General features: G+C 43.7%; 1 protein-coding gene across 2 annotated transcripts; it reads right to left on the reverse strand.

The window, feature by feature from the left end:
• Positions 1–245: 245 nt before the first annotated feature.
• On the reverse strand, positions 246–27,192 carry pdlim5b (PDZ and LIM domain 5b). Of its 2 annotated transcripts, none has more exons than XM_088281561.1 (13): positions 27,017–27,192; positions 22,453–22,558; positions 16,271–16,422; positions 10,179–10,209; positions 7,329–7,348; positions 6,176–6,324; positions 5,669–5,696; positions 4,300–4,463; positions 2,088–2,268; positions 1,725–1,905; positions 1,479–1,599; positions 1,281–1,396; positions 246–940 (listed from the first exon to the last, which is right to left on the reverse strand). In XM_088281561.1, the coding sequence occupies exons 2-13, from the start codon at positions 22,549–22,551 to the stop codon at positions 851–853; spliced, it is 1,332 nt and encodes a 443-aa protein (XP_088137687.1). In that variant the 5' UTR covers positions 22,552–22,558; positions 27,017–27,192; the 3' UTR covers positions 246–850. The 2 variants fall into 2 exon arrangements, with proteins under 2 accessions (XP_088137687.1, XP_088137686.1); XM_088281560.1 differs by lacking the exon at positions 7,329–7,348 and adding an exon at positions 9,284–9,786.
• Positions 27,193–27,266: the final 74 nt, after the last annotated feature.

Consider the following 27,266-nt stretch of genomic DNA (forward strand, 5'->3'; position numbering starts at 1 on the left):
CGTGACTCGCTTCACAACTCTAAAACTCCTTTCTCCGTTCAAATTTTCAGTCTGAGGCTATTAAAAAATAGCATCTTGACTTGGTCAACTATATGGAAGCATGTTTTATCATCGCTGCTGTTCTCCGTGCGCTACGATCGATATGAATATATTACAGGGTATTAAATGAAACTTGCATTTCCAGGATTACGATTGTACTTCCTAGCTGCACAGAACTAGATGTGGGGAGAAAAAAAAATACAGCATTACATAAAACTCCTTTTATTAAACTCATACAAATGTGCAAGGCGCATGAAACATGGCAGCTTCGGGAGGAATATATTACAATTGTTTTATGCTAATACAAGAAATGATTCTATGATAAATTGGTTATCAATTTGGACAAATCCATACGTAGAGACAGTATAGGTATTATTCCAATAAAGAAACGGCCAATACAATTAATTGAAAAAAATAACATTGAAGTGAAAACATATTTGATCAAATAATACTAAAAACCACAATAATCAGGTATTAGTTATGTCTAGTTCCCACTTGTGGTTTCAGTTAGACTGTATCGTTCATATAGAGAATAGCATCGAAATGACTTAATATTTTTTGATGACCCCTGAGAGGCTGGACACGTCATGACGCCGCCATATCCTGTTCTGTGGGAAAGCAAAATGTTGCCCGTGTTAAGAACTGTCAGAGAAGGCGAGCAGACTCCTGAAAAGCATCTAGAAATCCGAAGAAAATGGAAAGGGAAAAACAAAGGACCCGTTATTATTCAACCAGTATGCACATACATGTGAACTCATTTGAAATATTTCATCTGAATTGAGCTATTGTTGGAAAATGTGGCCGGGGAGGCTCAGATGTTGACAGTGTTGGCATGTTTCTTGCACAAAGGCTTGTCCTTCTTGGAGAAGAAGGGTTGACCTTCCAGATTGGCGGTGCACACCTGAAGAGGGAAAGCCACATGAAAGGTGATTTTTTTTTTTTTGGGGTTGTTACACAAATTTGCACATCCACATAGAACTTGAATTTGGGCTGAGTTAAAAATGACCGAATCACTTTCAAACTCGTGTTAAGTAGGAGTCAGCAGTAGTGATGGGAAAATGAAGCTTCAAGTTGCTTCATGAACCAGTTGTTGTATTTTTTGTCTCCTCCAGATGGAACTGTTGGTTTAAAAAAAATGTTTATGAAATAGCAAGTCCACGTACTTTCAGCCCAATTTTGAACAGAGAGTGACATCTAGAGGAGTCCAAAAAATACGCTGTCGGGGGAATTCCGGCACCTACCGTGCACACAAAGCAAGTGTCATGCCAGGTGAATCCTAAAGCCTCCAAGAACTTGTCTCCCGCCTCGATGGGGAAGTCGCAGCCATGGCAGTTGGTCCCGAACAATTTGTAGTAGTCTGTGGAATACGAAGGGAGAAATTCGAACAAAATAAAAATAGCGCACACGGTATGCCATGTTGTATGTGTGTAGGCATGTACCCATTTCACAGTATGGCTGCCCATCCTCCATGTGGAACACGTTGCCCCGGATTGGCCGCTGACAGGCCGAGCAGACAAAACAGGACACGTGCCAGGTTTGCTTCAAGGCGTTCATAATCTCCTGCGAACCAAGACCGAGGAAAGGTTTGGAATTAATAGCAAAGTCACAAAAGAATGAGGCCAATTTTTTTTTTCCATTTGAGATTTATCATCTCGTTCGCCACAGAAACGATCCAATCAACTCACCCCGAGGATCTTCTGCTGGCAGAGGGCGCAAGTGGGAGCAAAGAACTGCTCATAGCAGTGCTCACAGTACACCTGGCCCTTCTCCTCCACAAATCCGCCGTCCGCCAGGGAGGAGTGGCAGTGGGCGCAGTTGAATTCCTCGGGATGCCAAGACATGCCCATAGCCACTAGGAAGGGGCCCCTGTTGGGAAAGCATCAAAAATGCAATCAGTAAAGTTCCAGGACTGGCGTTGCTAATTGCCCTGAGCACCCAACAATTCCGTGCGGTATCAAGCTATGGCAGATTTTGGTTTTCGACATCTGTCCTGGAACTTTTCAGACACACCCTGTACGATGTTTTATTTTCCATATGTCCGTGTGTACCTGATGACTTTATTGCACTTGTTGCACATGGGGGTGCGCGTTCCTGCCGGGATGTGCTCGGCTCTCTGCACCACGGAGTTCAGGTCCTGGGGATGCGGCTGCGGGATGGGACGGTCTGGGCCTTTGGGCGGGGGCTTGGTAACCTCGCCAAACGAAGGGGCGGCGCCACCTTTGGGGAAGCCTAAAAAAAGGAAATAGTTGGTGAATGAGTACGGCTACGTCATCTTTCGGCTAAGAGGTCCAGCTACGGGGACGGGCTTAGTTTGTGCTGTCAGATGATCAGGAAGAGTCGGGGCCAAAGGTGGTTCGGAGTTCAGGTTAGAAAGAGACAGTGAACGGTTTGACAATCTCCCGTTTTTCCTGACATGATTCATGAGACATCTGGACCTCGCAGAGCAACCCCACCCACCACAGGAAGGAGATCCTTTTTTTTTTTTTTTTTTTCTTCCCCACAGAGGCTAAAAAACATTCCCGCAGTCAGCACGGACACCTGCGAAAATAACGTCCCAGCTCTCGGCTCAAAACAAATGCAAGGGATGCACTATCTTCCCTCTCCTCTTTCCTCGTGGAAAAACATTTCCAGGATGGAGGCGGCTGTTTTTTTGCCCTCGCACAAAGAGATGCAGGGAAACGCGTTATGAGCAAGTCAAATAAGTTTCCGATACTTCCTTCGGGTGTGCCGGGTGTAAAGATTCAGTGAAGCATGAAAAAAAAAAAAATGAATTAGCAAGCAAATTTGTATTTACTACCGGTAATGTGATCGCTAAACTGACTTTGGCAACTATTATTTTCGGCGAATCCAATATTTGCTTTCAATTCATAAAAAAATCTCTGATAGCAATACAAGAGCCGCTTCAATCCAATATTTCACTTGAGAACGCTCACATTCTGTACCTTCAAAGTACATCACGACGGAAGCGTCAGTCAGATAAAAGCGCGACAGTTACTTTGAATAGCATCTCCGTGCCGAATGCGCGGCCCTGGGGGCAAATTAGCTCTCGCTGAGGGTTCTTATCTATGACAAAGTTGCTACGCCGAGAGAGTAAAGAGCACCGGGTGGGAGGGAAGACTTGGAGGGGGCAATAAAGAATTGCTGTGGCGGCAGTCGGCCTGCGTGAGCGAGATAAGGAGCGAGAAGTCAGCGTGAGATGACAACAAAACCGAATCACAGCAGGAGTCGCATCTTTGTCTGCTCCGCTCAAAAGTGTCTCGGTTTGATTACAGCTGCGGTTTTTTTTTTTTAAGGGATTATTAGGGTTATTCCAAAACATGTTTGAAGTGTTAGCATCTGGCATCAGCCATTCCTTCTGCAATTCATCTGCATTCTGTCTGTGGACTTCTACTTCACTCACATTTTCCAGTGAGTGACAAAGACCTCCGCCAAGGCCAAGCTATCCTGATTGGCATCAGCAACAAATGATATACCCTCATTGATACACAGTCTTCATGCCTGAATTTTGTCAGTCATTGCGCATTTAAAAAAAAAAAGAAGAAACTTCATAAAAAGACACCAAGCCAAATAAATCCTAATTTAGATCAACACCAATAGGACACCCTCAAACATACTCAATTTATGTATTCAGTATATGGCAAAATTAATAGCCATACATTTATCAACAATTGGAGCCCCGCCGAGGTCTAGTGAGTTTGCAGCCTAAATAAACAACGACGCTCTTAATTTCACAATTTATTTAATGAAAAGGGATCTGGGTGAAAGCGAATAATCTGAGCTCATTCATGGAATACCTCCGATTTAAAGAATTCATAATCTTTAACTGGCATAGCGCTGGGAATGAAACCTGCTGGGAAGGTTGGAGCTGAGAGGTTTTTGTTGGTACGACAGCGACCTCTGGAGGTGAGAAGGACACATTACGCTTGGTTTGTGTTTCTCAAACTGTTTTTTTTTTCTTTTTGCACAAGGTTTTATTAACAAAAAGGATACTCTTATTTATTATTGTAAGGTGCTCATTTTGGTAAAGGTTAAGAAAATAATTAATTAAATTATGATTCAATTCAAATGTATATATAATACATCATGAAAATCCTATCTATGCCAGTGACGTACAGTGACAAGCAGAACAATTCGTTCGGATAAACAGGCACAGATTTCACATCGAGGAAGTACATTTAAAGAACATTACTATTTCAGTATCTCCCCATTCCCGCGGGAGATTTTTGTAATGTAAAAAAAAAAAAAAAATCAATCAAGTACCTGACGGCCCACCGGGCAGGTAGGAGGGCTTGTTCTGGGACACGGAGCTCTTGAACGCGGAGGGAGCCACCATGACGTTGCCATTCCGAGGCGGCGGCGCTTTGGAGTATGTTTTGGCTGCAGGCAAGGTGTGCACACTGGGAGAAGTTTTATCCACGTCATCACTAAGGGAATAAACACACACTTGGAATAAATCATGTTGGACATACTCAAATGTCAAATTACCAAAAATTTAGACCAGTACTAGTAAAACGATGACCGTTTTTTTTTTTTATACATTTAAAAAAAAAAATTATCAAAAGAAATTATTTCTAAAATGTTTCAATCATTGATCTCCAACTCAATTGATTTTTTTCTATTGATCTTTAAGAGAAGATAAAAAAAAACAACTAACAACTGAAAAATGTGGTTGCATAAGTGTGCACACCCTCCTATAATTGGATAATTGGGATACTTTTGATACCCACTAAAAAAAACGACAGATTGTGAAAAAATGGTCTTGATGGATGGTTCCTTATAACAGACACATTATGTCATATTGAAAGTGAAATGGTTTTTCTTTATCATCTCATATTAAACATTCATATTCTCAAAGGACAAAAAGATGAAGCAAAGACAACAAGAAAGAAGAAAAGAGTTTATTAAAATGAATTCATCAAGAAAGAGCAAATGTGGTTAATGCAGAAGATGAATCAAAACAGGCTGTGGAAAAATTAAGGAAGAGGATACAGAAAAGTGACAAGTGGGAAAAAAGAGCCTCACACACAAAGTATGTCATTGTCATGCATAATAATAATCGGCTCTTTATGGATAATTTGAGTGACTTTGAGAATGTTTTTTTTTTTCAGTATTATACAAAGGCAAATAAATAAACAACAACTCCACGTGTTGTCCGGCTACACGTTTAACACCTTTGCGGCGACGCCATGATGCCAATCCCTGAGCTTGTTGTACTTGTGCTCTACAACTTCTGGGTCCAACTTGGTGGCCCTGATTCACACCATCACACACAAATAAAAGACAAGACAAGAGAGGAGAAAGATTGGCAAGTGAAGCGAGTGAAACCAAAGAGGAGGCGAGGCAAGACACGATGATGTCATCAGAGTGACTCTCGCCTGCGTTGTTGCTATTGGATATGATCGCTGTTGATTTTGGACGCTTAATTGCTCAAAAATATTCAGCGGGTGACATATTGACGGCTTAGGCAGTCAGCTACAGGGAGCATTCCGATTGAATGTTTAAAGATGGCGTCAGCTTCCAGAGGGATTTAAAATTAAAACTCAAATGAAATTAGGCAAGATGCACTTGGATGGACCGCGAGTGTGCGATACAAAGATGAAAAAACAAACAAAAAAAAAATCGCACTTACTTCTTTCCATTGTTCTCCGGAGATTCCTCTGCAAAAAAAAAAAATATATATATATATATATAAATAAAGAAATAAATGAATAAAAATAGACCCACTTTGTATGTGAAATTGTGCATAATATTCATGTTGATCACACAAATCGAGCATTTATTGTAATTCTGACTTTACGATTGTGTTTTTGTAGATTAGTGATCGACAAAGCCACGCTCCGAGGAAGTACAAATGTGGAGGAGCTGATCTCCGTCATATACTGAGAACCCCATGTACAGTGTCGCATGTTACTTGAAAAATAAACAAATTGTGTACATTGAACATAACACGATACAAGTGAATTTTCATGGCCCTAATTTGCGTCATTGTGATTTTTTTTCAGGGAGAACATGCATCGATGTAAATGCAGCCTTATGGGATATGTATGACTTGAAAAAAAATTGGAACGAGATACTGTACGCATGAAATCAGAAGACGGTACCCGGACCTGCAATGTAAAACGTGGCAATCGCTCACCATTTTCAGTGCCAGTGAGCTGGGCCAGAATCCGGAAGGAGCGGGACTGACAGGTTCCGCTTCTCGGGTGCCAGTCTTCTGTGTCCTCGATTAGTCGCTTCTTGCTGGCTTCACTCAGAGCAGACGCGTGATTTGTGTCCGACTCTTTCCTGTGTGTCAATTACAGACATGGTTAACATGCTGGAATTTGGGCTTGCGCTACTAAATATATTATAAAATTAATTACACACACACACACATCGGTGAAGGAATTTTATGAGCGAGTTGCTGCTACAAAACCAAATTTAAGAATTCTTCAATCATGCATTTTTTAAAAAAGGGCCAGTGCGAGCTTTCCACCACAAGATGGCGATAAAGTGCTTCGTGACACGTGCCAGCCTTTCACTCCATGAGCAAATGTGCACCTGCACGCTGGCATGGGATGCAAGACAAAAACTTGTCTGAAAAGTTCTCTTGGAATTTCAACATGTGTATCTTATAAAAAAAAGAACAGCGGCGTGGTTATGAACACGTCTGCCGCAGAATCGCGAGGTTCCCGTTTGGAATTTTTGCATGTTCTCCCTGAGCTTGTGTGAGTTTTCTTCCACATGAGCCCACCCAAAAACATGCATCTGAGCTACTTGCAAAATGGGTCGCGTAATTACACGCACACACTGTTAAAAAATGTTCAAATCAAAGCCACGACACGTCTGGCTGTGTCAACAGAAGCAGCGATTGCGCGTGGCCGCTGAATAAACACGACACGAACGGAAACAGATGGAGCCCGTTGTGAGTGTGTCAACCCGCCTGCTTGCAATGTAACAACATGCATGGATCAAAGATGCAAGCGATAAAAGAAAAACAAACGCAGAATCACGACTAAAAATAGGAGTAATATGTCCGAGGAGAACAAACAACAGCGATTCCAAAAAGGCCTGGTGATGATGAATATCTTAGCAATCTATCTCGTGATCAATCTTAAATTGCTCGCCTGTGGTGCGTGAATATATTATCAACAATCCGATATTAGACTTTTGACGTCAGTCTGTGTACATGGACAGGTTGCTAAGTGAGAGCACAACACCAAAAAAAGTGCAAACATGCTGTTAATCATAAACCACAGCAATGTGCAATAAAGTAACGGTAGAGGATAATAATCATTCACGGGACTAACTTGTCTGAATGTGCTCCCACCTGCGGGCAAAGAAAGGACAACATTGGGAAGGACCGGAGCATTTGCGAAAAGAAAAAAAAAAAGAAAATGTGAACAGAGAAAATCCACATCAAAACATGCATGCGTGCAACAAGGGAGGTTCGCTTGAAATAAATGAGGTGATGAATGAATGGAACAACTTGGTTGTTTCAATGTGGATAGGCACAAATATGTGCTTTGATTTTTTTTTTTGGGGACTCTCAAAGGGTGCCCACTTAAAAGCTGTGGTCATTGGGGGAGAAGAAAAAAATCCACTTAGCAAAAAGCACACAGCTGAGGTTTCGTATTTGATCTATGAACCTAAAAGGGTTGACGATGATTTTTCCGCAGACTGCCGTGGAATTTGGGTTTCGAGAGGCATTCCTTTGATCAACGTCTAAAAAACCTCTTGCTACGTTCAGTAAATAGTACAATTAAAAGTCGTATCCTCAAAGCACAGTCGGCAAAATCTCATCTGCTGTTCAATTTGAAAACGTGTTTCTGTTGACATGCGGTATACACGCTAACTTCTTTACACGCGAAAGACCGAAGCCACTAGTTGTCAAATGTGCACGGTCTTTAATACGCTAAAGGCCGTCGGAAAGTCGGCACACACGTCGTCTGTTTAGCGCGCGTCTAACCTCGTAAAGGTGCTATTTCTCAAGAACAATATGATCTTTGCTCATTTTCTTCTCCTCTATGGAAATAACGGCCGGTTGGACAGAGGAGCGAGAGGACAAAGTCATCAAAAAAGAACACCGCTACTAGATATCACCGTCAAAACGATTATCGCCCCCGATGGCAAGGAGGGGTACTACTGCTCACGCAAGTGCAGAAGCTTCGGAATATTTGGCGTCCCCGTCTGCTTTTGGAGAGTGATCTTCTCTCATTTTCCGATCCGACGTGCCGACTTAAGCCGTCACAATATTCTTGCCCATAGGGTCTGACAGAATTATTGGAAAAAATCTTCACAGATAGTACACAGACATTATTTATTAGGGCAATATCAAGCCCACAGCAGATGAAGCAAAGTCCGGCTGCCAAGATTGCGGCAAAGTCCGCACTGTGTTCTACTGCCAGGTCCAATACCCGACAGAATACTTCAACAAGATGTGCATTGTGCCTCGTGTGAATGCGCTGGTGATGATTGATGCATTTGGAAAAAAACGGGCGTGACGAAGCCGAGCGCGAGTGGAGCATTTTAGCGTAATATGCTGCCTCAGTGAACCGCAGCTGTCTCCGAAACCACCGACTAAAGCACACTTAAGCCGGGTACACACACAGCAATTTATAACTTAACCGAGTCTTATGATCCACATGACAAGGAAAACATTTACTGCGTGTGTTTACTGCTCATCAAGTTTGCGGTGTACTGGAGATGACCGACACGCACCGCACGCATTAACAATGTATGTTACAGTACCGAGAGTGACCTGCGAGAGGCAGCACGGTGCCACAATGCATCCAGACTGGGAGTCGAAGTAGAAATAAAATAAGCTACGCTAACAGCTAGCTTATTAGGTATCTCGATTCACACAACACACTCAGCTGCTTCTCTATTTGTGTTTGTCCGCGGCGCAAGCTTCAGCGAGCTTCCCGATTGGCTATATTTCCCTTCGCGTCACTATCGCAGAGGCTTGACCCAACTTTGCGTTGATCGCACACAAAAGGATTTGTAAAACGTTGCGACAGTTTTCTGGGCGTATAAAATTTCTATTATATTAGCATAAAAAACTATATCAGCGTAAAATGAAATACGGTGGACAACGCAAGAATGTGTTGATTTCTTCCGATGATTTTTAAGTTGCCGTCCAAGCCCGGGGCCATCGGGCCACCATGAATGTCGGAGCCCGCTGACTAGGATGGGATTGTCAGTCTTCACAATTTACTGTTGTGCACTCCAAACACACGACGAGGCTCCGATTGCCGGTACCTACCCATTGAACTGCTCCGACAGCCCCTGGCCCTCCAGGAGGCCCCGCCTTTGCCCCATGGCCACCTCGCAGGCATTGTTGTTGGAGTAGAGATTGATGGGGGAGTTATAGACCGACGGCTGCGGCACGGAGGGGAGGGAGGAAGGGGCCGTCACTCTGGCTGGGGAGGACGAATTGGACGAGGAGGATGACGGGGAGCTGATGGTGGAGCGAGCGAGACTAGCTCGGGGAGCCGCAAACGAGTCGGGGGTGCTGAGGGTGGACTTAAGTGGGAACGGAGGCTGCGGCGGTTGAGAGAGAGGTTGAGCTGGCGTGAAAGCCGACGATTCGGAGGGGATGAAGGCCACTTTCGGGTCGGAGGAAGGAGCCGGCGAGCCTCGGTCGCCACCGAACGGCCGAGCCGTCTTGTTGTACGCGGGCGTGGCCTGACTTGACGGCTTTGTGTATGTCGTGCTCGGAGCCGTGTGGGTGATTGGGACGGGCTTAATGATTTCTTGAGGTTCAACCTGACACACAGCATGCGGTAGACACAAACACAAAAACACACAACAAAACTGCTGTAAAGCAGCATTCAAAGGCGACCATCATTTCAAACTCATCCGGTGTGCTCTTATTTAAAGGAGACAGAAGATAGAAAAGCGACTTTGTCCGATTATTAATTCAATCTACTTCCTCAGATCTGCTCAGCCATGCTGGGTGAGGATCCGGTGTCATTTTCAAGCGACAATTGAAATGAAAACGACAAAGTCTGTCTCCTTTGAATAAAGACGTGCTGGTGACGCAACACAATGCGCCCCCTCGGGGTCAGTCGAGCATGCAAAGCACACCAACATTAACTCAGAAGGGCAAATGTTGACAGTGCATGAAGAAGAAGTGAGGCAAATATTTGACACCATACCTTGGACCCGCCTATGGCAGCACTCGAGGCTCTGCAAAGACACAAGAAACAAGAACATGAAAACAGGCTCGTCTCAAAATCTACAGGCAAAAATGCATTCATGGTCGTCTCATTTGAGATAAGGAGGTATGGGTGACCCGATTTACCTTTTTTAAATGTTTCGAGATTCGCCCGATGTTATGCTTTGAATTGAGAGTCAAACTTTGAGATACGAGAGCTGTATAGTGGCAGCGGGGACGGGACTGACGAGTTCTGAGTCTGACTGGCTCCATTATATATCCACATATGTTGTATACTGCCACCCGGTGGCCAAGTCCCACACTCCACAAGGAGCAGCACAATGTTCATTGAATCAAAAAATAAAATAAAATAATGACAGAAACAGACAAATATTGTTGTGTTTTTGGGGAGCTGGAATGGATTTGGCGAGTGTTTTGCAAATGGAAACGGCCACAAGGTGACTAAGCAAGACTATTTCCCATCCTTTGAGCTCCAGTAAGGTTCTCCTCCCACGCTGCTATATTAAGAAAACAGTCAACAGTCTCATGCATTTCCGTTACGACGCCAGCTTATTAGCGAGCCCCGCCCTCGTCATCTGCATGCGCATCTACACAAAGCTTATTTTCCAGCGGATTCGCAGAGCAACACCACGCTGGGCCAAAGAAAACGGCAAAGGCATCAAGATCAAAAGGCACATTCCATTCGGAAGATGACGTGTGTGACGTCAGCGGCCCAGAGCGGCGCAGCCGGGTGGTTTCACACCCTATCTGTCTTTTCTCAGAGCATACTGGAAAAAAACACGAGTAAGGGGTGGTCCCCAGAACATCTGCTCAACCAAGCCTCCTCTGCTTTTCGTCTCCCCGACTTGACGGCTTGGACCAAATTGGACCAAGTATCCACATGGACATACTTTACTAAAGGAAGGGAGATGGATCGTGTGTGAGCAAATAGGCGCTTATTACGTTATGTAATAATTATCGTCACGATTAAAATAACTAGAATGCATTAAAGACCATAATTTGTTAGTCATTATTACCACCATCTTTTTTTTTTTTTAACTTAAGCGCCAAACCTCATCCTTCGTGACGGCAGTTGACTTTTGTTTTTTTCTTTCCTGACCAACACGTGTTTCTCGTCCAGTCATGAACCGTGTTATGACTTTGCCACTGTGTTGCTGTAGCAAAGCAAGTCTCACTTACAGCAAAATTTCAACTTACATACCAATTTGGGTTAGGAAACGCTGTCGTATACCAAACAGCCCCGTTGGATCTTTTTTTTTTTTCGGATTTGATTCAACAACAACAACATTTTGTTTTTTGGAGCTGATACAATTCAATAGAGTAAGCTTTTATTCCCCTTCTGTTTTGTTTTGGGCTGTTCCCCCAAAACTGTAAACGTGTGTCCATTACCGACGTCACATCAAGGGATAGTAAAGCAAAAAGCATTCCACCCTTGACGGGTTGCCAGTGAATCGCCGAGAAAATCCGGATAAACACGACTTCACTCACATTCACATGAATGCAAGATCTGAACGTGCACGTTCTTGGGGAATGTGGAAAAACTACGAGAGGACGATGACAGCAACATGGAGACAAATGATTATTGACCTTGAAAATGGATTTGCCAGCAATGAGAAAATCCTGACGTTGCGTCCCGGCGACGAGTTATCTCGTCAACTCGGTTTATTTCTTCTTTTTCTTTTTTTTTTTCGCATTGATGGGCAGATGAGAGTCTTGTCTAAATCGCTCCATTATGTCACTCCATGTGGGGGCGCGACATCTAAAAGACGTTAAGTGGTCCTCATCAACCTTGACTTCCCTGCGAACCAACTTCGTCTCTCACACACACATGGATAACTGGATATCCAGATTGGGAAGGTTAAGCGAAGGAATAAGCCTGGGGGTGGGGGGGGGGCAGCATTTCCATCCTGTTGACGTCTCGTCGAGAGCCAAGAGAAACAGTCTGGCATGTGGCATTCGAGTGAATGGTGGTGAGGCGAGCTCGATACTCGGCTGATTTCAGCGGAACCCCACGCAGCTCCGACTTCAAACATCTGCCACCGTCAATTAGCTTCCATCAACTGGCACATTTTCTTCACGTTAGAGCAAGAGACTCTTCTGGTGTACTGGAGAATTCCCACATGCTTCTCATGTCAGGAACAGATTTCATTATTCCCATATCTTCCTTTGGGTATTTATCGTGATTGATGCGCGTTAAAGCGTGGAGGGAGACTTCCATGTCAAGATTGGACGAGTCCCAAATGGTACAGCATCCACTACGGGACTTTTGCATTTGTCTGAAAGGATTATTTATTCAATATTCAATGAGAAATGAAGGGAAAGGCAGACAAAGCGTGAGATCCGCAGGCTTCATAGCAACCGGCAAACAAACATTGATTGATACAAATATTATACTAAAAAAAAATTCTTCATGAATACCAAACAACAATAATCGGTTGAACTGTCGCAGGAAAAAATGTTTTGCAATCAACTTATTATTTTTTAAACGATTATTCGATGAATCGTTGCTAGCATGCTCCACAGCGAAGAAGCGTATTTGTGACATTAATAACCGTGCGCTTTCTCAACAACGTGAGCGATAAGAGTGAAGAAAAGCTGGGACAGAGCAGCGAAAGCATGATTCCATTTACGTTGGAGGCCGAACAGGTTGACGAATCGAGCGCGGCGAGAGGTGGGAGTTGTTTCCAGTATTGGATGCGCTCCCGTCCGCTCATTCTTGTCTTCTGACCACCACGCCACATGCGGCAGAGGCAGCCAGGAGTCAGTGGGGGCTTCAGGCATCATTAGAATGTCCCCCCCCCCCCCCCCGCTCGTAACCGTGGCCAAGCCATCGCAGCCGCGCTGCATGAATACCGGCATCAACCCACAGCAGCCTCCATTTGCGTTCAAATAAGTGGCCCGCAGCCTCAAACGCATCACGTTGCGGGACACAACATATGAAAAACAGAGAGGTGGTTTGTACAAATTCCAAGCGAGGTGTGAACCTTCTGACTCCAGATCAGAAGGCTGCGTTTAGGCTCCGTGATTTCCATCGGAATGTCAGTGGCGCCTTATTCCGAGCTGAAAATCATTCATTCTTTGGACTGAAATGAAATTCTTTCATGGTTGTGAATCTGTAACACAAGTTTTCGATTCATTTTGATGACGTGTGTATAAGCAAATCCCTTTAAAAAAAAAAAAAAATGCAACGTAACTAGACAGTATGTACTCGAAGTCAGAAAGGGCCTCCGACTTTTCCTAAGCAACATTAATGCAGTAGTTCTGTCATAATTACATTTGACTCCAAAATATTTGGAGTAGCATTTGAATATAAACGTTTATTGTGCACCTGGCATGGCCTCAAATTCTGTACCTAAATAATTAATGAGTGTATTTAGTTGGCTTCTCGGAATGATTTCTGATGGGAATAATGCAAAGCGCAAAATGAAGTTTGAGCTGATGGAAGTGGAAGTGTTAGAGGAAGACAAAGATATTTCTGCCATGCATATTTGTTGCGCGAGGTCGACAAATGCCAGACAAGCTATAAGGCACATGAAATGAGGTAAACGGGCCCGAATGACATCACACACACACGAGGCCAATTTAGCGCCGGCTAATGTTAGCATTTGTGCCTTGCCTGCTGCTCTGCATCGGCTTTTCAGGTGCGCAACTTAACGTTGCAGAATAAGCCGCCATAATCGGTCTCATTTACGTAACACCTGAACCTATTTGCATCTTTTTCTCCTACAGCACGCAAAATGAACGGCACGGCAGTTTTGCCCGTTGGCGGATGCATCCCCGGTTGCGGCTAGTAAATCAGCTTCCACATCTCATTGCGTTCGGGCAGAGGCAAACCTTGAGTGAAACACGCCCACTGGGTTCAAACATTAAGGCTCCAATGAACTGAACTCACTTAATATATCGGCTTCGTAAGCATGCTTTGTAGATTCCTATTATCTGTCCAAGGCAGGTGCTGCCAAATGCAAGCTCTGGGGTGAAGGGTTCTATTACAGCGCGCTGAATAGTTCAATGACAATAAATAAACAGCAATTATCATTCTTTCCTACGGCGACTTCCCACAGCTGGATTGAGTAACGCAAGTGTTGGGCTGCGCTGGGGACGAGCTTCTTTCCATCACCGAACAAAACACGGCCATTAAATCAAAAGGCTCATACTTATTTGGGCCAAATGGCATTCCAAATAAACACGCAAAAGCTCAATTTGGGCATCTCGGTTCTTTTTCCTGAAGGCTTGTTGCGACAAGTCATCCGCTCCGTTTGCATCTGATCACTTCTTCACATTTGATAGCCAGACAAGATGAGAGGAAGTGCTTCCAATTTGTTTTTCTTTCACCTAGCAACAAGGGAATAACATCAGCCTCAATAAAGCACAACCTTTCCAGTGACCAGACAATATATGGAAAGACGCCTCCAGGCCGATGTGGTTTTGTCGATCCCCAAAAATTTGTGACGTGCTCATGTTCGTCGAAAGCGTACAATTTGTCAGGAGAGTTACAAGAATTGTGCCACATTATTCATAGTCTTTGCTTTCTAAGGCGGCACTTTAGGGTTGATTTTACGAACCTTAAAAGTAGCGGTGGTGGTTACATGATCTGTTTGGAAAGGGGCAAAGGTAAACATCTCGACTGTGATGTGCGGACCTCTCGAGAGTTGCTGCCCGGGACTAAATTTCACTCCCATAAATCATCTTTTGGCACTTTGTAGGAATATTATCACAGACCCAAGAATGGGATCTGTGATCTTAAAGATCTTAAATCACAATCGGAGGACATCGCTGGACAAAAATAGCATTTTCTTTTCGGAGAATTTAACGACACCCAAACGTAACGCTGTAAACCGCGCAACGTGTCCAAAAAGAGATTTGTGGATATATTTCAGGACCTGAACTCTGTCAACACAAATGTTTGGATGTATTGTTGCCCGTTGAAGATGACTTGCAGCTGCGGCATGGAGCTATTTTAAGATAATTTTCCCACCATGAAGTGGCAAGGCTCCTTTGGAATTCCATCTGCTGAGAGAACAATAAGCCATGAGAACCAATCCCGGAATTTTTTGGTCATCACCTTTTTTACAGCTTTGAGCGTGTGCGTGTGCGTGTGCGTGTGCGTGCCACGCTACTTGTTTCCACCGTTTAGCAATGTTTTACGCAAACAATCAGCTCGTGAATGTTTGTGAGCAAGTCGTCATCTTGGACAGCGACCACTGATGGAAGGCGTCATTTTGAGAGCTTGCGGCAAAAACAAATCACTTGACTAACAATTGCGCGGTCGGAGGCCAAAGAATGTTAAAGAGAACATGTTGTGGTAAATTGCCTTTTTAAAAAAAATGGGATACTATAAGCATCAAGACGGGTGTTTGTGGACCTCATAATTTATGCTCGCTTTTTCACACCGTTGTTCTCGAGACTGAACGTCGTATTCAGCCTTGGCCCGGCCATAGAAGGGGCGGGCAGAGCAGTGGCTCATTTGCACGAGACAGGACGGCCCCTCAAAAGAAGTTTACCGTGTAAACTCTTAACCCTCTGCATGTTTTGACAAAAGCATGCCTCAGACACCCTCGGCAAGTGTTTTAAACGGCAGCAAGGCAACATATGACTCCATTCACGATAAAAACAAGCAGACTTTGTCCAACACCTGATCACAGTTTTCGTAATCACCACTAAAATGTGCAGTTTTGGAAAGTAGACGCAAGTGGTGCGTTGATGCTTGAACTCAAGCGAGAATAAACCGTATAGGCAACAGAATTCCATGTTTCTTCCTTTTCCTAATGGACAGAGCAGAGGAAGGCTTGATGCAGTCAGCGCGCGCGACGAGACATAAACCAATGCTGAAGCCCGAGCTGATGACTTCAACAGATTTGGGTCTGGACATGAAGTCGGCCGGCCACTAAGAGCCTGTCTCCACCGCTAATTAAGAATGTTAAAAAGCAGACGTTTCAGTGCCGTGCAGCAATTCAGCAAATTCTTTCTTCTGACATAACTGAAGACAATCATATACAGACCTGTCTCTCGTGAGGAATTCCAAACGTGAGCCCGCTAAAACGTCCCTAAGTGCGTTTGGAAACGGTTGATTACCTCTGTAGATTTAGGCTGAGATCGCCCGTGCAGGCTTTAATCTTGTTCTGGGCTTCGAGGTGGTTCATGTTTTCAGCGGAGATGCCATTTATGGAGAGGATGACGTCTCCGATGCTCAACTTGGCTTTGGCGGCCTTTCCTCCATCCGTCAGCTGCGAGGATACATGCAAAAAAAAAAAAGCAAGAAGACAAGTTCTTATTTGCATCCAAGATTAGAATATGTACTCACTGACTGAGTTTATTCGCCTGACGTCTGCGATGGCAGTGTGGCTAGTTTGCATTCAGCGGCTGCAAGAATGTTGTTTGTCTCTTTGTGCCAGGTGACAGGATGACAATATCGACAATATTGTGCTCGACCGATTATTGGCCGCGCCGATTATCTGGCATTTTGACGATTATCGGCATCTGCCTTTTTTTTTTTAATGTATTTAATTTTTTTTTTTTTTTACTTTAAAGGCCTATAAATTCTAAGTTGGTTTATTTTGGCTCGCTGCAGCACACTTCTCTCTCGCTCTCTCTCTCTCTCTGCTGTGCTGGTGGCCCTGCCCGCAGAAACAGATTGGCCCGCCCACAGCACCATCTGATTGGTTCCTTGTGCAGTGGGATCCTCTTTTAGAGATCTCTACAGATGATCGCAAGGGAAGGAAACTAAACTATGACGTCATGAATTCGGTTAATTACCACGTCTATTCATCACAATGAACAGGCTGTAGACGAGGCGCGGCGACGGGACAGCCCACACGTCATGAATCGTTCAACACACCTTGTTTACGCACTTGAAACCTGTCCAGCCATGCTGGCTGACATCATGAACGAGTCGAAAAGAACACGGCGTACTCATGACTTTCACTCTCGCTTGGGTCCCTCATATTTTTGGGTGACATCATCTGGTCGTGAAGGAGTTAAGACTTTTCGGGGCAGTAAAATGTTTCCTCGGATGTTTTGCCACTCATTTAACCTTTTTTTTTTTTTTAATGAACAAATTCACAACATTTCTCTCTCTGCATTCAGCTTAGCTAATGTAATTCTTTCCACGGGTGTAAAATATGAAGACAATGACGACAAAAACAATGCGCCATTGTGTTTGACTTCACAATCGCACAAAATGAGGCCGATGGAATGAGGAAGTGGCAGAAGGTGGAGGCCAAAACTTGCAGGGATGGTGACTCATTTTTTGGGAGTCACGTACCCTGGGATCACTTTGTTAGCCTCCAACGGAAACGCCGACGTCTCACAAAGCTATGACGCGGTCGCCGTAAGTTTTAATCGCGAGGTGTTAAGCAGGCACGACAGGCGAGTGACTCAGTGTCCAGCCTTTCTTAGCGGCTTTAATGGCGTCTCTCCGGACTCGCCTTAGTCACCGAAAACAAAACATCTCTTTGCGTTGTAGCGCACCGTGTCACCTACTGACCTACTGGCAGTGTTTGCGTCTTACTAAAACAGGAAACTCGAGAGACGAGAGAAAAGCTGTTGAAAGACGTTTGGATGGCGACGTTCTTTGTCTGAACTCGCGGCATTAGCATGTTTGTGGGTTGGAAAGCTAATGAGGAGTGACAAAGAATTCTCCCCTTGTAGGGACCCGGGAAAACGACGCTAGGCAGAGCTATATATGGTCAATTTACAAGCAAACATTTGCAGGCACGACGGGTTTTGATGAATAGCAATTGTTTCAAAAATGTCTCGTTCAAACAGGCCATGAGTCATGAAAGTGAGCAGCAATAAAGTTAAAATGTGACTTTAAAGTGGCTTTAAAATCATTGGGATGATTCAGAGTGCGACTTTAGTAGCGAGGACTTCTTGGGGATCGAGCCAGCACACCTGCGCTGCTTGTTAGAATTCATTGGCTTGGACGCACTTTGACGTCAAATGCTCATCATAAGTGAATTCCCGTTTGTTTAAACGCCTTGCCGTGAATTACACTTCACAGCTGTCCAGCAGAACAAAGTTGGATGGGACACGTTGGAATTTTCAATCCAAAAATACTTTGAAAAGTCGCAAAAAAAAAAAAAACCTTGATGGGTTTTTGATCACAGAAGACATTTTATGCAATACTTCAGTTTGGAAAGCTTGACTTTGCACGTGTTTTATTTATTTTTTTCCTTTGGCTTTCGAAGAACAATGCAGATGTGGAGCCACACGTAAAGCAATTGAATATTTCTGGGGAACAATAAAAAGTGCGTGTGAGGCGCAGGTATCATTGTTTTCCACAAAATCTGTGACTTTAAGTGTGAATGGCTTTCAAAAGCGGAGGGGGGGGTGTTTTTATGCTTATGCAACAACAAATAATGTTTTAAAAAAAAAAACATATCAATGGTCATTCATCATTCGAGTTCGACAGCATGATTTATTATTAAAGAGGCGGTTTTTTTTCCTTTTCATTTTGAAGCCTGTTCAGTTACCAAAAGCAAACAAATGAGAGGTGACCCGGTGTCCCAGAACAGGCTCCCAAAGAGTTTCCACTGTCCTGTCTTGCAGCTCCAGTACTTAAAAGGTTGCATTCAGGGAGCGCAAAGGCTGTTGAGCGGCTTTGTCTTACTTTGGCCCAACATTTTCAAATAACTCAAGAGTCACTCCAAATGTTTATGGAAGGAATTCGAGTCACATAAGAGTCGCCGGCGCGGTCCTCTCCACACTGATGACTGAATAGAATAAAAAAAAAAAAATTTAATTATCGACTTTAATTCCTGCAGCAAAGCACGACAGAGATGATTAAATTAGTACCCTATACAATGCACTTTGACGTCTGCGTATTTTCCCAATTGTGAAATACAGAAAACGTACGGCTGTCACTATACAAGACGCCACTAAAAAGAATTTGGTGGAGCTCAAATAAGAGCAGACAGATTAACAACCTTCCAACATGTGTCTTCAATCCAATTTGATCAACTGCAGCTTGAAAAAGAACAAAATAGAGCCATTGAAGTGTTTACTTAGAAATACTCAAAAAAGAATTTCGCAAACTTACACGCAATAAATTACAAGTTTTTGGGTTTTATTCTTGTTTTTAACGGTCAGATCTATGAGTCTCCAGTTAAAGTCTCTGTTCTGTGGAATAGGCCCCTGCCAAAAAGGAATTCTTCACCATCGCTATGTTTTAAAAGTGGGTAATTGGCACGATCCTCCTTCACACAAGAGCGAATGAAACCGATGACTGAAAAGCACGTCCTTGAAAGAGGACGTGTGCAACAGACGACAGCGAGCACATCATCATTTGGAATGTTCCTAATCTTCCCCGCTGTGGCACTTCCTGCCCCCCCCGGCAGTGAAAGCGCGGCGTGAGGAAGAAGGCCGCGGTCATCTCGCAAAGGAGAAGTCATGTAACAGGAAGTGCTTGGCGATACGAGCCGTAAAGTCCACCTTATAAGGAAGAAGACGTGAGCGCCTGACGTGACGTCATCGCAACGGGAGTCAAAAGCAGGTTGACTCGCGCTGATTGCGGCTCGCGAGCATCGTGTATATTTTTAGACACAGGATATTGTTGAGTATTTTCTTCATTATCATACTCACTCGCGGACAAATAGACGTCACATACGACAAGTTCATGATAATGTTCGCAGGCAAGATGGCAAAGTTAAAACATAACTTGCAGCATTTCAAAATGTGGCTTTGTAAAATGCTGGCATTTGATGCACTTGCGGACCTCATTTTTTAAAGCCAGTTTTTGTTTTTCAACTTATAATAATGAATGAAAATACATGTTTACAAAGATGACATAAATCTGTTTTTCCCCATTTTTGTTTTGTTTCATTGAACAGCAAAGTGGCTTCATGACACCTGCACTGAGTCATCATCACCAGACTATTTTCCAGCAACTGTGTCTATATTTAAAACCAGTGCACTTCAGTAAAAAGAGGGGGAAAAAATGCCAGAATTTGTTGGTTATGCTTTAGGGTTTCAGACATATCATTTCCATAGCGTTCAAACCAAAATGCGTGTAATAAACATGACTTTCCATTGGAAATTCCACTAAATTCCCACAGGAACAGGTTGATACGGCTCATCTATGATGCACAAGCTCAATCTATGAGTTTATTACCCATTAATAAGCACTTTGAAGATTATTTTTTTGCCGCACTGTTAATGACATTAATGAAGAGGCCAAATACAATAATACGAGGGGCGCCAAATACTTCAGCATCCAAACATCCCAATTAAGAGCTCAAAAGGAGGGTTCAACGCATGGTTGTCATGGTTTGACGACAGCCTCTTATTACTTCAACGAGGCCTTTGGAAAAGCCGCCGTGCCTAGCCAAGCTTAAACAGGAGCGCTTAGTCAAATCGCCATGACAACACAAACAAAACAACACAAAAGCAAGCGCGACCCTGCGCTTCAACACTCAACGCTCTGTCGTCGGGTCAGAAACAACCCAGAGGATATGAAAGGATTGGAGGACTTGAGTGGAGTTCCAACACAAGCTCCAAGCTGGATTTTTTTTTTTTTTCTTTCCTCTTCATAACACGATGTGCATGAGGAGCTTATGTGACAGGAAGCCACTCGGGAAGCAAAAAGACAGAGCGCACAAAGCAGTTCATTTCATTTCTCTTCTGGCAATTCAGCCTTCTGGGGTTGGCCAGTTGAGCTTGATTAGTCAGTGGTGGCTCGCTGCTTCTCGTTGCTTGTGTTGACAGACGGACAATTGCAGTTAAGCGGCCTGTAAAAATTAAGAGCGCTATTTATAGACTGGGCAAAGTTATTGTGTTGCCGGGCTTGCTTGGCTTGCTTGGCTGCGGGGCGGAAATTAGGCTTGGCTTAGCCCTGTAAATGACTCCAGGCCGAGTTCCAGTTTAGCTTTTTTTTTTTTTTTTAGTTGGACACTCATTAGAATTTAGAACTCCTCAGAAGGACGCCATCGCGACCAAAGGGCGTCGGAATCAACCAAACCATTTTCATTTCCTTGCCAATTCAGTTGACTGCTAATATTTTTAACGACCTGGTAAAACATGACATCGTCAATCCGAGTAAATATCACAGCCGGGAGTCAAGTTCCCGACAACGTGAAAACATTTTCGGAGCCCTGTACATCCAAAATGCAAAAACAGTGACGCACCGTTAGGAATTCACTGTCAAACCGTCACTCATCCATCGACACGCCCGCCCGTCTTTCTTTATCATCGCAAATTGACGAGACGAATGCTGCCACTCACCTACACGTGCCAGCGTGACAACATCATGTCCCGCATTCCAAGTTTATCACACTGGAAGCGGGACAGAAATAGATGTTCAAATTCTCAAATCATGTCGGCAAACAGATGGCAAGAGTTCCTCCATCTTCAAGTTGTAACCGATGCTGCCGGCGTCAAATAAACACTTAGCGACCTCGCCTGTGACATTGAGATTACAACTTCATAACAGGAAACGCTCAACTAAATAACACCGCACATTCGGCACCGGCAAGAATCAGATCCTGCTTTAATTCTCGGAACAATTGAGTGTGTTGCACTTCTTGCCCTCACACCAGGAACATAAACAGCCAAACTATGTATAGGATAGGCAGCGACCTCTCCCTTAATATTACTCTAAAATCATGTGGCCCCTACGCTCGATATAGTTATTACAGAACCACAGATGGGAAATGTGAGGAGAACTTTTAGATCCTCCAGTGCAGACCCAGTACTTAAAGTTGACTAGGTTTCACTGCGGGCAAAACGCCAGCGTGATATCCGTCATTTAAATGACCAAAATGACAGCAAACATCGGTGCGGAGGAGGAAGCCATGATGGTTGGTGAATGCATAGAGGCACTTATAGCATAGTCAGAAAACCCGGATGGAATTCGGAGCTTGACAATTTAATTCATTCCTTGACCTAGCTCGTAATTCAATCTACTTTGAATATTAAATCAGAAATCCGTTCCAGCCCTTGAAAAAAAAAAACACCCCCACCTTTTCATATTACTTCTTAAAGGGGAAGTCAACCCAAAAGAATTTTTTTAGAACAGTTGTTCTATGCGCCTTCATGAGTTTAAACATGGCATTGCGTTTGTGGAATGTGAGTTAAGCAGCAAAAGCCAGCTGTTTTTAGCCATCGCAGAGACGGCCATTTTGTCACTTCTGTCGACTGAAAATGACGCAGTTGCTCAAAAAAAAAAAACACATCTGAGGGCACTTGCAAGTCAAGGCACCGCACGACTTGTTTCTTTCACACACGCATGAGATTACAGAGAAGTCTTCCACGCCACTCACCCGCGAAATAGTGAGTGGAAGACCGAAGTCCTTTCCTCCTTGTAGCCTGAAGCCCCATGGCGCCGAACCCGCCAGGGTCACACTGTAGTTGCTGCTCATGATTCACCTGAGAGACACACAACAAGAGTTCATTAGTGGATGAATGCGCTTATTCCAGTTTGATTTTTTTTTTTTTACTCCTCATTCAATTTGAGAAATTGACAGATGTGCCGTTGGAGTTCATTAAAAGAGGACAAGACCCAAGATGGCCCGTTTTTCACCAACAAGCTCAGTTTATCATTTTTTTCAATCAGGAAATTCAAATGAGTTATTTTCTTTTTTTAACTATTCATTTTTGAGAAATTTGGAAATGAGTGACGGCTTGAAAAAGGCTGGATCCTGTGTGTAAAAACTTTCTTACTTACAAAAAAGGGTTAATAATGGACAGCGTCTCACAAAAAAAAAAAAAAAACCTGAACCCCTTTAAATCCTTTGTTTACTTTCGGATAATCTAAGTGCGATTATCTCGGCAGCTGCTCTGCGAATCAAACATGCTGCTCACAACTGCATAAGCGAAGAAGTTTTATGATATTTGGAAATGGCTAAAACCAGCCAAAATGCAATTTTTCGGAATAATAAGTCGAGTCGAGGGAAGGATTTGGAAAATGAAGAAGGGGTTGGCAATAATATCCTATTCCTCTCTGCAGACCGGGAGACTTTCTGGCTTCCATCCCCACTGCGGTCTAGACAATATCCTGGTGGCTTTGCATCCACGAAACGCATTTATTCATCCCACAAATGCAGATTAAGAAATCCAAGACACGCCAGGGCTGAGTGTCGACTGACTGCCATCTTAATTTTTGGCAGGAGGGAAGCTTTGAAGAAAAAAAGATTATGCACATGAATGGGACAGTGCCAAACGTGAGACACATGTGCACTCCTCGGATATTTCACGCGCGATTACGTTTCACCGGTTTAAGGCCAGTTTCTGCCATGCATTCCCCCCCGAACATTGCACGCGGCGCGATGAGGTTAAGTGCCGTCACATGGTCACGCTTTCCTCGCTGAAGGGTCGGAATAAAAATGGCCTTGTCATATTTACAGAACACCACTTGCTTTTGAATATGTGGAGGTGTGACGTTTAGGACAGCGTCCAGCTGAGAGACGGCGTGAAATGAGCCACGGGGCGCGATTGAACACAAACCACGGGGCTTGTGGAATGATATGACCTTTGACCTGCCCGACAGGAAGGGCGGGAAGCTGACATGAAAAAGTGACGTCTAAGGCCAAGTCATTAGCGTTGTACATCGCACACGGCTCGGCGTAATTACACGGGAAAAGGGCAACGCGGGGTCAGCTTCGGAACAGACGAGCGTGCAACGCAAATGGCAATCAGAATCCTCGGATCCTGACAAATGGGGCAGGTTTGAAACCTGCCTGCGGCTTTTTGAAAGAACACAAAAAGCAAAATGAGTCACAATGAACCATGTTTGAAAAATGAGGTTTGGGCATGTTCAAACCGAGAATGAGCTCAGCTTTCAGATTCTAAAAGATTTCGGCTACTCATTACACCATTCTGACTCATGACATCATGACCGCAGACATGAATTTGTAGACACGACACACCCCCTTTTGAGCCGAACGCTTACGCCGACGCTAAGCTTGCGAATTCTGCGAATGGACGGCAAAAGATCGACATTTTGCTGCGTAGGATGCGTTAGCAGATCGAAAATAAAGTCTCAAGAATCCATGGCCAAAATGACAACGGACGTCGGTTTGGATTCATTTCAAAGACTAACTTGTCCGTTTGTTTGCGATTTGCTAACACATTTTAGCCACAAATACGTTTGAGTTTTTATCGAGTGTGTTAAGAGCGATGACTCGTAAAAGAGGAAACTCTCATAACGCAACGCCACTATGTCGTCGCTCAACAATTAGCCACACCCACCCTCCGTTGTCATGGTAACAAAAGCCATACGTGATGTGAGCTCCGAAATACTTGATTCACGGTGCGATTGCATTTATTTTAGCGTATGGCGAGCCGAGAAGAACAAAACATTTATGTAAAATACATTTATTGTAATCCAGATGAATTAGTTGCTGGAGTCGTTAAAAAAAAAATACAAGGGAAAAGGAGCATGAGCAAAAAGAATCACATATTAAATCACACCCAAAAAGTGTTGATTCTTTTCTAAATCTATCAGCCCTACAGATGACAGGTGACTATTTATGGATCCAACACAACTATGTGAGTTATTGGCAATGGAGTTGCATTTCCACGCCCGCTGGGACACGAGGCCCTCAAAATCTTGATAAGAAGTCAATTGCATAATATCACATCTCGCCAAAGCCGCATATCATTTCACATACTCCCTAATATGGAAAAGACAAACACGGCACTCCTGTCGCCGCTTGCTTTTGCAACCAGCAACAAAATCCTGCGTCGACATGAGAGGCCACACCTTTGAAATGGTGACGAAAGAGGGCAAGGAGCTAAGCGAGGCCGGCAAATTCAACAAGCCAGTTCCAGACCACTTTTCTGGCTCAGCTCCACTTCAGCCTTATCTTGGGGAATGGCACTTCACCGCACTCCGTATTTCAGCACTTTCACACCCAAATAAAAGCGAGATTAAAACAATTCCTTCTACAAAGTGCTAAAAAAAAAAAAAAGAGAAGCCACTGCCTTGCATGATACGAACAAAATACGCGACTGACTGCATTGGGTGGACTCTTGAGTTCTACAAGCCTGAGAAATTCCACCTTGTATGTTTTTAAACTTTACATTCATCCCTATCTAAATCCACAGCAGTTTAAAGAAAAGCGACCAAGAAAAAAAAAAGAAAAAACCCTCAAACAACTCCATCGATTTTGTTCCAAGTGCTGTTCACATGAAAAGACGTCCATAAAACTTAACAAATTTCAATTGAGCATAACAGTGTTGAGTGCAAAAAAAACATTCACAGCCTTGATATGAATGCCATGTTCTATTGAAAAATAAAACGGAACTGTTCTCAGGCATGTGCCGGATTGCCTTCAGGAAGTATTGATTAGAAAGAAAACATCTTAGCGAGTTTCGGTGGCTGATCTCATCCATCATGCACATTCCGCAACACGTCAGGTGGCAACGCGGCTGCTTGCTTACATCATTTGATGTCCTCACAGAGTTCAGTTCACATTCCTTTTACGACGGATTAAAACGAAACGAGCGTTCCGTTTCCTTTCATTGATCAACGTCACAAGCCGACCTTGTTAGACTGGAAACCGACAAAGCAGCATTTTTTGCAGCAATACGTCGTGTTTATTAGCTCCAGCTCGCCTGATGCTGGAGGGACGTGTTCGAACCTGAATTTATGAGACGGCTTTTGTACACATGCTGATAACGCACATGTATTGAAGCCAGATTCTCAAATTCAACATACTTGTGCCAAAATTCCATGCAGGCAAATTTGACCACCATCGCTGTGGAAGAGAGGGGAGGGATCCGTGACAATGAAACTGGATTTACAAGCCATTGTTCAAGTGAAAATGCTAAATATTACAAGTGTGTCCTTTATTGAGTGAGCAAAATAATTTAGAGCAGCGGCTAGTAGAGTAATATGGAGGCTGACGTCCACCCACGCAAACTAAAATCTTATGTAAGATTAATTTTTGTACCGTATTAATTAATGTTTTCCTCCGTGTTGTTGACACTTGTTGATTTTTTTTTATTTGCAATTTTGGTCTTGGTGCACGTCGATCGTTTCATGAGTTCAGTCAGCGTAAACACAGACATTACATCACAGGTGTCAAACTCAAGGCCCGGGGGCCACATCAGGCCCGCGACCTCATTTTATATGGCCTGCAAAGAGCAAATCGTGTGCGTCAACTTCCTATTCCAAGCACATTTTCTTCACTTTTAACAATACAGAGGTATGAGATATTGACATTTATTTGTAACCGATCCTCCCGCTTTAAAATAAATTGAAAATCTGTTGAAGAAACAATTACTTACTGGCTTCTGATTTCAAAATTGACTTTCCATCAATTTGTTGTGCGTATGCGATAATATAAGGTGATCATACATTTATTTATATGCGTTCACACTTTATAATGGCCCTCAGACAGAAAAAAAAAAGGGATATAGCATCATATTGGAAATGGGAACTTGGACCTACACTAATGAATCCTGTCTCAATGTGATTTAGGGGCGACCCAAAGGGACTAAATTGAGGAAATCCTAAAAGACCTCAAAACATAATAATATGAAATAGACAATTTGATGGATTTTTAGAGGTGCAAACACATGTAGCCACACCCCACTTATAAAAGTCATGAGACAAAGTAATAATTAGCCTTCTGTTTACTTGCTTTCACTCGGATTTAGTTTGTTCAATTTAGCAAGCCTCTTAAATCACACACTAAACCGAACCATACAAAAACTTTTCATTAGCTTCCCTCCAGAAATCACATAAAACTCCATTAATGACATTAATATTGCTTATCGTGAAAGTCATTCAAAGTCGTCGGTGTGAAACTTAAATCGCCCAAAATGAAGCGACACGATTCAACATATCTCCCCGAGAATGATGCGTCGTATCGGGCTTACCGTGCTTTACGAAGCCGCTCTCTGCCGGCGCTGGAGATTTGGGAGAGAGACGCGTCGGGTCGCTCGCTTCTCAGTTTGGAGGGCAACTGGCTGCACTCAGCGGAACTGAGACTTCCGCATGGAGGAGGGCGAACAGCAACGAGTGCGGCGGAGAGAGAGAAGGCTGCCCTCGGGCGACACACGGAGGCAAGATGGCGCATGTTTCGCGGCGTCACTGACAAAAGTGAGGCCGCCCCGGGATTAAAATTAG

Source organism: Idiotropiscis lumnitzeri, chromosome 18, assembly GCF_059441095.1.
Source record: "Idiotropiscis lumnitzeri isolate Australia: NSW breed Sydney's pygmy pipehorse chromosome 18, RoL_Ilum_1.0, whole genome shotgun sequence".
NCBI classification, from domain to species: Eukaryota; Metazoa; Chordata; class Actinopteri; order Syngnathiformes; family Syngnathidae; genus Idiotropiscis; species Idiotropiscis lumnitzeri.

Coding starts and splice junctions, on each gene's coding strand:
- pdlim5b (XM_088281560.1), bottom strand. CDS start 22,551: ATGAGCAGCAACTACAGTGTGACCCTGGCGGGTTCGGCGCCATGGGGC. Junction 10,210..16,270: donor CTCAGCCTAAATCTACAGAG/GTAATCAACCGT, acceptor GTGTCTTTGCAG/AGCCTCGAGTGCTGCCATAG. Junction 1,397..1,478: donor GCAGCCATACTGTGAAATGG/GTACATGCCTAC, acceptor CGTATTCCACAG/ACTACTACAAATTGTTCGGG.